Source organism: Neolamprologus multifasciatus, chromosome 9 (genome assembly GCF_963576455.1).
Source record: "Neolamprologus multifasciatus chromosome 9, fNeoMul1.2, whole genome shotgun sequence".
NCBI classification, from domain to species: domain Eukaryota; kingdom Metazoa; phylum Chordata; class Actinopteri; order Cichliformes; family Cichlidae; genus Neolamprologus; species Neolamprologus multifasciatus.
In genome coordinates, this window is record NC_140447.1 from 32,212,479 (window position 1) to 32,225,540 (window position 13,062).

The 13,062-nt window shown below is 42.9% G+C and overlaps 1 protein-coding gene across 2 annotated transcripts; it reads right to left on the minus strand.

The window, feature by feature from the left end:
• Window positions 1–1,870: 1,870 nt before the first annotated feature.
• LOC146511934 (coagulation factor XIII A chain-like) lies at window positions 1,871–12,858 on the minus strand. Of its 2 annotated transcripts, XM_085171708.1 has the most exons (18): window positions 11,879–12,858; window positions 11,551–11,622; window positions 11,362–11,467; window positions 10,980–11,156; window positions 9,612–9,860; window positions 8,663–8,781; window positions 8,464–8,571; window positions 7,656–7,830; window positions 5,621–5,759; window positions 5,374–5,477; window positions 5,208–5,296; window positions 4,975–5,128; window positions 4,770–4,879; window positions 4,260–4,425; window positions 4,025–4,179; window positions 3,532–3,668; window positions 3,355–3,460; window positions 1,871–2,780 (listed from the first exon to the last, which is right to left on the minus strand). In XM_085171708.1, the coding sequence occupies exons 2-18, from the start codon at window positions 11,596–11,598 to the stop codon at window positions 2,736–2,738; spliced, it is 2,187 nt and encodes a 728-aa protein (XP_085027834.1). In that variant the 5' UTR covers window positions 11,599–11,622; window positions 11,879–12,858; the 3' UTR covers window positions 1,871–2,735. The 2 variants fall into 2 exon arrangements, with proteins under 2 accessions (XP_085027834.1, XP_085027835.1); XM_085171709.1 differs by lacking the exon at window positions 11,879–12,858 and having other exon boundaries at window positions 11,551–11,864.
• Window positions 12,859–13,062: the final 204 nt, after the last annotated feature.

Sequence of the window (13,062 nt, forward strand, 5' to 3'; positions counted from 1 at the left end):
TTATCCATTAGTATTTAAGGTAATGATACAAAACTAATTGTATTGAAGTGTTTTCAGACACACTGCCACTAATCGCCTGATGTTAACGCATCATGGTGTCAAAGTAGGATCACCTGATAACCTCCACACAGGCCTAAAGACTGGTGTGAAACAATCAGACTCCTGCTGGCTGCACTGGGAAAAATGAGTATTCCTCGAGTGGCTGACTTGACTGGAATTGCCAGACCTTTCTACAAACACTGTCCCGTCACCCTCTGACAGTAAGGGAAGTGAAAGTTATGCCTGAGCACTGCATCCAAAATGATTACAATTTTAATTTGAAGGCAAACTTCCTTTATTTTCCCTTTGTTTCACACGTTTTCCACTTGTAATACTGCTCAGCTAAAAGTTAGCGAGTATTTGCAGACAAACGTGAACAACTACAGGCAACTTTGTTAATCTGGTACCAACCAAAGCTTTTCTGCACACTTCAGGGACACGTTTCTTTTCTTTAGCAACTGATGGCTGTCTCAGAAGTTTGGAAAGAAACGTGTCTGGATTTCTTTACTTTTCTTGAAGACGTTTCACCTCTCATCCGAGAAGCTTCTCTTTAGTTTTAAGAGCGATTGGTGGAGAGTCCCACATTTTTAAACTCTACTGGGAGTGTCCCTACGAGGGTCGTGAGCCCCGTATTGATCCTTTGCCTAATCACACCAGCGAAGGTGCCTATATCATCCCCAGTATGGCAGATGTGTGCATGATGTCACCTTGATAACTCACGTTTACTCTCATTTACTGGCTCCAGCTAGCTGTAAGACCCACAGAGGTTAGGAAAGAAGCACATAACTGTTGCGACAATACCTGGTGGTTTATACCACATGTAATCCTCTTTTTTGACACGTGGCATAACCAAAATGCATAAACTAGATTTAAGTTTTTATTTAGTGTGACCCAAAACGAGTTAGTGACTCCACACACTGAGCAGGAAACCGTTCACAGAGGTGAAGATGTGGGCTTCTTCCAGGTCAGAAGTGCTTCTATAAGCACAGCTTTCGCCATCTGGTGGCAAATGCAGGTTTAAGCACTCCTGCACAGGCCACAGGGATGATTTACACTGTCAGTATTTTGCTGACACTTCATGTGAGCTGTGTTATCATCATGCTGATATGCAGCGTGTACACTGCTCTCTGAGCTGTTACACACATGACATACAGAAACATCACAGGGACGGTCTGTATGTCTAATGAGGCTGATGTGAGCTGGCACAGCAGTGGACGTCTTCATTAGCAGCGGGTTTCTGGAAGTTCAGCAGAAGTTCTTTATAAACCCGTGCAGATCAATAACACGCCATCGACCCACTTCTCATTTTGTCAGTATGACTAAGCTCAAAGCAGCTGCTAGAAAACGTCCTTATAACAACAACACGGATGCAAGGATGAAGAAATATTGCTTCCTTTTTTCTTACAGAAAGAGGCCACTGAATGATGCAGGTGAACGGCATGTGCTGGGGGGGCCAAACGAAGAGCCAACAGCTCCTTCTAGTGGTGTGTCTGCTGTACTACACACCTGTAGTTACATAACAAACAAGAGCAGCAGCTATAACGAGGCCGTGTTTGTCCAAAGGGCGATTTCCTGTCTGTGTTAAGAGTTTAATGTTTATCTGGAGACATGACCTGACAGATCTGATGGTTTCTCAGAGGCCATAAAGAAAGTCTGTAAAGAAATGGGATTATATTTTCACAGCACAGATATGACAATGATTAAGTGTGAGAGGGCACACACGTGAGTCATGAAACCAGAAAAAGCTGCTAAAGTTAAACGAGCGGTTGCTTTCCTGTGGTCTCATTTCAGTTTATTTCCAGTGAACAAAGATCTTAATGGACAACTTGAATGGGTTTGAATGTGCTTTTATTGTTAGTATTCAGCATCCGCATTGTTAAAAGGCATTCAAAGCAAAGAGTCAAATCCCTGGTTTTCAATCAGGAGGGTAAAAAACAGACAGATTGGAGGTTACAGAGTTTCCTGTATCAGAGTGCAGCTCAGTTTGTCAAAGTTTGGGAGAAATTCATCACCTGAAAACGATCATTTTAGTGGTGACTGGACACTGCAGTGAGTTTGGTTTTTCATTTGTGTCGTTAATGATAAAGCTCAAAACCTTATTCTTCCTTTAAATATTATTGAAGCTTTAAACTTGTTTTGTTTGTTCAAAAAGTTTATAACAAGACAGAAAATCATTTGTGAACAATCGGCGACGAATTTTACAAACTCTGGGATTTTTCTGATGAAGTTTAAATGTCCACTGACACAAACTTCAAACACATTATGAAGGTGATGAAATGAGGTCCAAACATCTCGTTTAACCATGAAGCTCATATTTAACTCCTGGTTTTATGTAATAAATCTCTTTTAATGGATATTTTCTGAATCTAAAATATGTCTTTTACGTTTTATTGATTTGTAAAATCTGTTCTCAAATATGCCAAATAAACTGAAAACTACGATTCTTATTTGTTACGTTATTTTCATAAAGTGTGGTTTATTCTAGCCGTCCAGAGGAGGCGGAGTTATAGATGGTAAGAAATAAAGCTGCTTCAATATCAGAGAAGAGAAGTGGAAAAACCTCCAAATCTGTGGAATTAAAAAAAGTTACATTTGTACTTCAAAACTGATTTGTAAATGCGATCATTAAAGCGGTAACTTGTGCTCATTCTTGGCTCCACCCACTCAGAAGTGGTGCTGATTGGTGGAAATGGTGATTACTTTGCAGGGTAAGGGATGTCGACCTCAACAAATCCAGACACCTGAGTAAAGACAAACAGCTCGTCATGAAAACAGTCGTTACAAACTTTCACATATGATATCAAACACCACGAGGCAGAAATATAATCAAAACCTAACAAAATGCTAAATAATATGAGTTAACTATGATTCTAAGATTGAGTTTGTGCATTGTTTTACTTTGAGCGGCTGTTTATAAGTTTGTAGTTTTACTGTAGCAGTTTGAATCCTGCTTATAATTATAGTTTGTTGATAATATTTTAAATAAAAAACAAATAAACTGCGTTCAGATGCCTAATAAGATTAATTGCTAAGTAAATAATGAAAGAATTATGGTAAATAAAATCCCCGTGGCATGGTTTAACTAACATCTGTCGTCTCAAGTGCTGATCCGACCAATCAGCACGCAGTAGCAGAGTGCTTGTGTTTGATGTCGAACCAAAATAAAACACTGCGTCTCGGCGCCCTCTGGAGGCTCCGAGAGGATATTCAGAGGACACCAACCTGTAACTACACTTAACAATTTCAAGGAAGTAAGACGGCGTGTGGAGGAAACTGGAGCCGTTCTGGTTTTAATGGTCAGGTTGTGCTGGTTACCTGACGGACTTCCTGGCAGTCCATCAACGCCGTGATCCGACGCAGTCCAGGCAGCCAAGGGATGAATGTCTCCTGCCAGGTGATGGTAGCCTGAGGAGGGATCTCTCTGAAAAAAAGAGTAAAGTGTTCAACACAGAACATCCCGACGTCAGTCCACAGCGTCCGAGGCGTGTTTACCTGTAGTATTTAGACTTTGGACTTATGAGCCCCGCTCCCTCGAGGGATAGATTGACGCCACGCAGAGGAAAGCTGAAAATGTTGGTGAACTCCACTTTGACACCCATCTCCTGGTTCAGCAGAGGCTCCCCGTTCAACTAGAGGAAGAGTCCAAAGTTACAGTCACTGTACAAAGTCCAGCACAGTCTGTCACAGAAAAACAAAAGTGGACCCCTTCTGCTAATTTCCAGATCCACATTTTCATTCCTGGACTAGAGCAGCTGTACATGCATCACAGTTCAAAATAATGCTTCTTTGTCTTATCACGGGCCTGCAGCCCTTCACTACATCCTCTGAAAAATGCAGTTTTAGCTCCTCCCCCTTTTAAAGCCAACTTTCTGGTCGCTTTGTTGGAGATATTTAACAACTCATCGTTCTAAATAATTGACTGATGAAAAAAACCTCGCCATGTATTAGGCCTATTTCTTCACATCACCTCCTTTGTGCGCCTTACCGTCACTTTGAGGTCCGGGGTCTGCAGCTCCAGCACCTTTAAGTCAAGCACATGCAGGTTACCAGACTGTCCGCTCACAATGAAGCGCAGGCAGGTCTGAGAGCTCAGCTGGGCCTGGTACTCTGAAGCTGGGATTCTAAACGGCACACTATAACCTGTAAAACAGAGAGACATGCTAAAACGTTCATCACCAAATCTTCAGACTTTACAACAACAAGATTGTGGTGGAGCTCACTCTGGTAGGGCAGCACAGTCACATCGAAGGGGATGTCTTTGAAGTGACTGACCACAACTCCAGTGTAGAAGGTGATGTCACAGCCCAGGAGAGCCGTCACGTTTCTGAGGACTTTACCCTTGTTCTTGAAGGTCGCTACCAGCTGCACATCCTGACCTATAACACACTGCAGATGAAGAGGGAGCCAAGTGAGCTACATGCGTTCTGGGTCTCCTCAGGATTTCTATGCTTTTAAATGCCTCAATTTTAAACAAGAGCAGTGACACAGTGGCACTGTCATTGTACTTAAATGGTCTGCACAGTAAACAGATGTGTAACGGAGCAATTTTGGGATGTATCAGATGTGCTGCAACCGTGTGATGTACCACCTTTCCAGCACCTTGCATGAATAGTTAGAGGCTCTGAGGGCAAACAGGGTCCCACCCAATATTAGCAGGGTGTTCCTAATAAAGTGAACTGTGCTCTACAAGTGCACAATTTGAATGTGAAGGTAGCAGACAGGTGTGTTACCGGCTCCACGACGATGGTGACGGACAGGTCATCCTCAGGCACATCACTGTGATCCCTCTCACAGCCGAACCCCTCCGCCCGGGCCATGGTCGCCTCATCTTCTGCACTTCCTGTGATAAAAAAGCACAAACATCAAAGCTGATTCAGTTCAAAGTTTATTTATAATTGTGTTTGCTTGTTGGGTTTGATGCCCTGTGATCGTTACCTTCGGGGAACTTGTAGGTGTTTGTGATGTTGGTCTGTTGTTGTGAGCCCACAGCTTTGGTTAAAATCTTCTCTCCAATGTACGTCTTGTCCACTCTGAAGGGAGACAGATTCCCGTACTTATCTCTCTTCAGATAGACCACGTCACTGTTCACCTGGAGGAAACGATTTCAAGATATTGTGAAACTCTGTGCCGATAAGATATCGTCCCATTGGTTTTTATGCTTCGCTAACCTCAGCGAACACAAAGCCGCAGTCAAACGGGTAACACACGCGACCCTCCTTAATGGCAATGACCGGTGCTGGACCACAGCGGAAAAAGCCTACGAACAAGCACAGACCTGTTAACTCTCTGTTCAACTGTTGTTTCTTAATCTGCGCGCTCATCTGTTTGTCTCACCGTCACTGGTCTCCTGAGGCGTGGAGTCAACCACCTGCCATCCTTGCAGCCCGGGCGGCAAATCAGGACGCTTAATCATCACCTCGTTCCAGCAGTGGTAGTTCCTGCAGAGAGAGGCAGTGTAGCTAGTGCACTCCCAACGCTGGTTGAGTTCAAACACATGGGAGGGTTTCATGAGAAAGGGTGTCTAGCACTGAAGCCTTTCCCAAACCAAGCTCACAGGAACATTGTAATTATGATACGATACCAGATGGAGTCCCTGGTGTTGCGTCTGTCTGGGCTGCCATCAGCATTGAAGAGGATGTCAGTCTTCAGGTTGCCCGTGTTGTCATGAGCTGAATTGTAGTTGGTGATGACCCTTGCTGGGATGCCAAGGCATCTGAGGACTGACAGGATGTGAAATATATAAAAGCTGTTTATTCAGGTTTTTGTTCCTGCAGAATTTCAATCAGTGTCTTGAATGGGCCACAGCCCAATTGGATCTGTGGTGCAGAATAATAAAATGGTTGCATAATCAATATTTCAGTACAAGTAAACTCTAAAATGTAGTGAGCCAAACACTTATGATAATAAATCATCATCAGTATGTGTAATTACACATGCATGACCGTTCACTTAGTTTGAGTCTTTCTATGAAGGTGTTATGTGGTCACTGTAGTCATGTTGGGTGTCTTTGAGAGTTTTTGTTGCTGTTGTCATTGTTTTAGATCTTTTTGATAGTTGGATAAACAGCAGGGTTATTAAATATGAATGTGAAAAAGTTGCCAACCAACATTTCTGATTCCTCACAACTTCAAGTACAGGAGAGATACAGGTGAAATTTCAGGGAGGAATCATAGCAAGAGGAGCCTTCTGTCAATATTTAGGTTTAAAGAAAACCTTCCAAATAACTTTTCTGAGATAGGTAAACAGCTGCCCATCTCATATGATGAAAACATTTAAAAGGTAGAGCGTGTAAAAATTTTCACTGCTGCATATCGGTACGCCGAGTTTGGTTTTCTTACTCCTCACAAAAGCAGTGTGTAATCCAAGCAACGGTTGCTGCTATAGGACAAACATGTTTTAGTCAGCCAAGAGCAATCAAAACCATCACAATTAGACTGTTCCCCAGAGTGTTTCTACTATTGTTTGAACTGGAGCTGCCCTGGAGTTTTTTCCAATCTGTGGAAGGCTGTAGGTCCAGTGTTAACCTTACTGAATCTCACTGACTGATGTCAATAATAGTGAAATGTTGTTGTTAAGCGCCACCATTTTTGGCACTGTTAGCCTCTGTTAGCAGCTGTTAGCCTCTGTTAGCTCCTGTTAGCCTCTGTTAGCTCCTGTTAGTCAAAAGTTAATTAAACTTCGTTTGAAGTGGATGCAATTTTGTTGGACTCCAATACTTAGTGAATAAACTATCATAAAAACTGTTAATGTTATCAAACTGTTTATCGAAGGAAAGTGTGATTGTTAGGATGCTTGAGCCTACCGCTAGCTAGCATAATTTTAGCTTATAGCTAGCTGTAGTTGTTTAGCCGGCACTTGTCAGCTATCCGGAGACGGGAGGGTCACATGTTCAATTTGCTGACAATAAGTAATTGTGATAATATCAGGAATAAATGAGCATGTTTATGTATGTTTTTGTTTTTAGAGCCCTGACTTCAGTCAAAGAAATGAATGAAATTTTATTGCGATGTCGGTGGCGTTGTTCTCGTCATTTGCATTTTTGCTTCTTTGATAAACGGGACTCTCAGATGATGTGAACAACTTCACCTCTCCTCTGCGTTTGGCACACTATATATGTAAAGTCAGAAGGGAGATGTTCTCCTCGGCTCCTCTATTTAAATATGATGGAGTAACTTGTTCCTATGTATCTTTAAAATATTGCTTATCAGTTCATAAGAATGCATATTTAGCTTCCTCTAAGAATCATTTTCTTATTAAATTACATTAAAAAATTACTGAGTGTTCCTCTAATGTTTATTGTATTGAAAAATCGCTTTCTTGGAGCAATTGTAAAATTGATTTGCTTGCATTTTTTAATAGTATTTAAATGTGTTTTTCAGCCCTGAAATGTAACGTTTGAAAGCTCCTGAACCTATGAAGTTATGAAGCTTATAAAATTACTGGAAAAATAAGTAAAAAGTACCCAATATGTTCCTAACCCTATGTAGTTTGAGGGCCTGTAAGTTTGAAAGTACTCACAGAATGAAGGTAACATTTTATGCTAAAGTTACTGCAGTTAAAAGTCAGCTGATTCTGAGGAGGTGAGGTGGGATGAAGTAAACAGAGCACATGCTTACAGGTGTTGAAGACTCCAGCGTACACCCAGCACTGAGCGAAACAGACCGGGACTCCGGTGTTGGCGTACTGCAGCAGGATTTTGGTGCTGCCAGTCCAAGACGTCGGGGGTTTGCCCATGGAATAGTCATTGCTCCAGTTCCCAACCATCACACCGTTGTCATCCTGAGAGTTCATCTGCAAGAGCGGGCAGGTCAAAGGTCAGCAAAAAATAACCGACTTCTCTTTTTTAAGGAATTCAACCTCTCATCTCTGGTGTGGTACCCCACAAGGTCCTGCTGTCGCACCTTTCATTGAGCGGTTGTACCCTACAGCAGCTGCTCTTGTACAATAAAAACGTTCACCAGTGACTTCTTTATGTTCTGTTGATGTTGGGCCAAAACAAAAGGCAACTGACCTGATTTGAAAGGTAACAATATGCTTGTTTAGCATGTTAACCTGCCTAAACCCATTTGTTCTTCTTGACCTTGTGCAATTTAAGAGCTTAATGTACTGTATGAGACTGGAGCAGGGGACCCAGAGAAAACCCACCAGGCAAGGGGAAAACAAAACCCTGTTGAAACCCAGAACCTGCTTGCATCAAGGCAACGACAAAGTCTTAAAATCAAGACATTAGATTGAATATTTCACCCATTTCTTTTAGTGTTTGGTCAAACATTGACTGTCCTGAAAGTGCACCTTAAATCTAGAAGATAGGGTGAAACTGCATTTTGATCTTTGAAAAAGTGCAAATAGTTAACTTGAGGTCATTTCCCCATTGCTATGACTATGGTGACACAGTTAATCAGTGCTCAGGCTCTGTATTCTCACCATGGCAGATCCCACCCTGACCAGCTTGACCACGTTGCCCCGGTCGTAGATTGGCATCTGAGACGCATCCAGAACGAAGATACAGGCGTCCAAAATGCCGCGCTCAAACTGCAAAGAGTGCATTTTAATTAATTATAAGCCGATAAATTAATCAATAAATGACTTTATTGTTTTTATGTGATCAAGTATTTGTACTTACCTGCCCAAATGTCCATGGGCGCTCTACCACAGCGCTAGATGAACCCAGGTAGAGCACCCCTTCATCATTGAGGACGTACTCCTGTCTTTCTGCTTCATTAGGAAGAAACACGTGATCGTCTGCAAACAGAAACGCTTTGCTGTAAGAACATTTGCCTACAAAGGCATCGTGATGTCCATTTGTAAATGTCAGTCAAACACAGAGACCTAGAGTTCATTATCATCTACATCTACAGAAAAATACAACGGTGTGTCATCTGCATAACTATGGTAACAAATGCTGTGCTGTCCTATAAGGTTTCTAAGCAGCAGCATAAGAAGAAATGTAAAGGATCAAGACGCCTGCCTTGTGGAACTCCACAGAAACCTCACTGATCTCCACAGATGATCAACAACCCACTGTTCCTGCTGGTGAATGTAGATTTTATGATGTGTCGTACTGAAGGCCTCATTCAGTCTCTAAAATGTTCTATAACCAGACTGTAACTTACCACTGTTTCCATCATTCTTTAAGAAACCACTACACTTGTACAAATATTACGGGAGGTTGGATATTTGTCTGTAATCAGTATATTTGTGGTTTAACTAAGGGCCTTTTAAAGCAGAGGGAAAGTTTCTCAAGTAATGGATCAGTGATCATCGTGACAGGCTTGACGATAAATTATAAACGTAAACACGGTCATCAGTGCGAACAGTGGGATCTGAGATATGCTTTTGCCTGATGAGGGGAATCGATTGGTTGAAAAAGAGGTATATTCCACACCTTTAATATTATAAAGGGTCACTTTTGTGTAACTATGAGATGTATGAAAAATTATGCAATGGATTTAGATTTATTGAATTATCTTTATCTTTGGCAGACTGAGGTGCAGTTGAAGCTGCACTGATTCTCATCATGATTGTACTTTTACTCTACCAGCAGGGGGCAGTAAGCGCAGAGGAAACGATACCTGGACACCAGGCGTTGAAGAGCAGGTACAGGTCAGTGGTGGGGTCCCTCTTGGTGCGCTGCATGCCCCTGCCAGTGGAGATGGCCACGTACACTTGAAACTTCCCCACAATGGCGGCGGCATCTGGTGTGATGCCGAACATCACAGATGCACCCTGAGATTGCAGAATCCGGCCTGACCACGAACTGCTGCCACGGTTACCGAAGGTCACCATTACCAGGGAGCCCTTATTGGGCGAAGGATCGGAGCCTGATGGAAGAGTTATTTTTTAACTCTTTATTTATCCAAGAGAGGCGTGGCATAATTTCTCATTGTAATAAGAAAAATGGGATGTTTTTACGTTACAAAAACACATTTTTATGTTGGTTATTTCTACCTTACATCAATAAAAATAAACACATAAAAACACATAAAATCCTGGTCAGACAGGTTACATTTTTATATTTTAAAGACTTCAGTTTGTGTATTTGAGGCCAGATGTGTGTGAACATCTGTCAGCTCTGCAGTTGTGTGTTTAACATGGAGTGTTTCCTAATGGCCGGGCCGTGGGGAGAGCTGTGCACTAATTAAGCAGCCAAACGAATGTGAAGCTGCTTAATGAACTGACGGCCGTCTGATTGCTCAGTGGGCGACTGTTAACGAGCGTCTCTTCATCAGCTAATTGGTTAATGAGGGAGCACCCCCCCCCCCACACACACATGTGTCAGTTTAGAGAAAAATGTTAATTAGCAACACTCAGACCAGGCAGAGGAACAAAATGAGAAAAAATGACCTGAGATACTAAAAACTGTGTGTGAACAAAACACTCGATTGGACTGATCTGCAGGTGTTTAACAAGTTACTGATCGCTGTTAGTGCTCAGGTAGGTCGAGCAGGTGGGGAGGAAACCTCAAACAGTTCACTGTTCACTAAACTGGAAAAAGACGGATAAGCTGCCATCATACAATTTAAGACAAACTATAATCCCAACGATACCAAAACCAAAGCCCCACTCGTCTTTGAGGATTCTCTGAAATATGGCCGTTTCATTTATGGGCTGATATTGGGAGGAGGGGGCTCACAACAAGCGTACGAATCATGCCAGCGTAAAAAGACACCAAATGTTTAAAAATTAAGGGAATTTTAAACTGTGTCAGTAGCCTCTCGGAACATTTGTTGCAACATTTGTTTCAATTTCTTTATTTTACTTTATTTAAAATACCAAAGATAACAGAGTTTGATGTTAAATAGTATTTTTGCACCAACGAGGTGACTTCCAATGAAAACACTGCACATCTCAGCGTGGTGTCCTTAAAAAGATCTGAGAGCACTGGACAGATGAAGCTCTACGGCACATGAAGAGTATCGAAGCCCAGAGTTCAAACTCACCAATCGTAAACTCGATGTGGAAGTCGTCCTCCGGAGCCAGCGGGCGGTTGAAGGTCACCTGCATGACGAACTCCTGACCACGGCGCACCACCAGGTTCTGCATGTAGTAGTCGGTGGTGTAGTGCTTCGGCTTGTTGGCGTCCTGACACATGTTGATTTTCAGCGCCTCCAGCAACACTGAGGGGGCGGGGACAAAGCAGAGGACTCTGGTCATCGACTGGCAGCCATGACAGGTGAAATATAGCAGCTCCTCGCTTCAGAGTGTTGCAGAGTGCTCAACAACAAGACAACGCAGGAGGTGCTAACGTAAAACAACAGGGCTGGAAATGAGCAGGTGCGCTGTAAACGGTCCCCAGAGACAGGTGACGCAAGCAGGCCTCACCTCCACCAGGTGCAAACGCTCTGGGCGTGACCTCAGATTCAGCAACGCCTTCAAAAGGCTCAAATTCTGGAACGCCATCTGAATATGACAGGTTGGAGGTCGGCAGCTGGAGGAGAAACTTGTCAAAAGTCAGGCAATAACGTTTTTGGTTAAATTCAAAATGAACTGTTAATTTTGTTGTGAGGCTACCGGCTTGGCGTAGCGCCCCTTCTGGGATTCAGCGGTTGGACCAGTCATGGTTGTCAAAGGTCAAAGGTTACACTGGGGTGATTGGTCAAAGAAAAAGAAAAAGTCTTAAGAAAAAGTTTAAAGCATCGTATTTTTTAATATATTCTTATGTATCTTTCTGTTATTTAAAAAGAAAGACGACAATTGTTTACAATGTAAATAGAAAAACTAATAATAACAATATAAGAATGATTTCCAATGTAAAATATGAATAATTATTATTTACACTGTAAATAAATAAAGAGCAGCAGGAGCAGGTACAAGCTCTGCTCGAGCTTCAGACACTCACCGCTCTGATGAAGAGGAGGTCTGATGAAGAGGAGCTCGTCCTGCTGCGTCTCTGATCAGATGGTGATCGAGTCGACTTCAGCATCACTTTATATCCACACACACTTCCTCTTTTCACACACACTGGGTTTCCCGTCACTTCTGAGGACTCGCACTGAACAGCTCATGACCCAGTAGGTGACCTTGACCCACCCGATCATGTGGTAGCACCCACAGTGGGCGGAGGTCACGCTGACCTCTGGCTCCATTCAAAACTTCCATTAGAAATTCTCAGATTTTAGTTGCAGCACAAACTGAATTAACCATCTTAACCCAACAGAAACAAAACTAACGTGGTTGAATCCTGTGGTTAAAGTATATGAAATCAATAAAGTCGATTCTAGTTAAATTTTTTCTTTGTTTTCTGGTCGACTCTTCACGGCGTTGCTTCACCTCGTGGAGGTTTGCAGCATTTGTGCTGCTGCGCTCGGACCTTCGTGCTGCTGACTGCTCCGAGCTTCAGCTGTGGGACACACGGCAGGTCCACAGACGAGCTGGTGTCGAGATCATCCTCCCTCCAGCGTGCTGAAGCTGTGTGAGGTGTTCGTGCCGAGTTTGGTCTCATTTGAAGGACGTTGTTCTTATTCCGTTCAGATGCAGCTTTGCGAACCTAAGCTGCCATGTTCTTGTTAGAGAGAAGAAGCTTCTAATTGTGCTGTCATGAACTTTAACCTTTAACATGCTGACTGGGACCAGTCAGGGCTTCTCTGAGCGTTCCACAGTCGGATGTTCACTCCTGGGAAGACTGACGCCGTCTTTAATGTTTTCCAATTAAAAAATCTTTCTCAGATTAGGACGACAGACCTGAAAGCTCCACACATGCACACTGTGAAAACATCTGCTTTTACTGAGATGCTCACACTGATGAACATTCGAACACCAGGACGTGGGTGATCCTTCATTCCTGTTGAAGCAGTGAGGATGTTTGATGAGGATGGTTTTCACAGGCTGCAGCGTTTGTTAAATAATAAACACACGGTGCAATAATCAGAGGCTGCTGCAGTGACCATAGTACAGGTACAGTAATGTCAGGACTTGGGTTCTAGAGGTTCTTCAGTCATCTGCACTTTCACGTCGGGCCCTGGGCTACAGTCTGGGCTAGCATGCTAAGGCAAAGCTAGCCTGAACCTCAAACGCAGTGACGAG

Excerpts from the sequence above, each read along its gene's own strand:
- LOC146511934 (XM_085171708.1), bottom strand. The coding sequence starts at position 11,598 with ATGACTGGTCCAACCGCTGAATCCCAGAAGGGGCGCTACGCCAAGCCG. Across the intron at positions 9,861-10,979 it reads CCACATCGAGTTTACGATTG|GCTCCGATCCTTCGCCCAAT; the intron begins GTGAGTTTGAAC and ends CTCTTCCATCAG. Across the intron at positions 5,478-5,620 it reads AACACCAGGGACTCCATCTG|GAACTACCACTGCTGGAACG; the intron begins GTATCGTATCAT and ends CTCTCTCTGCAG.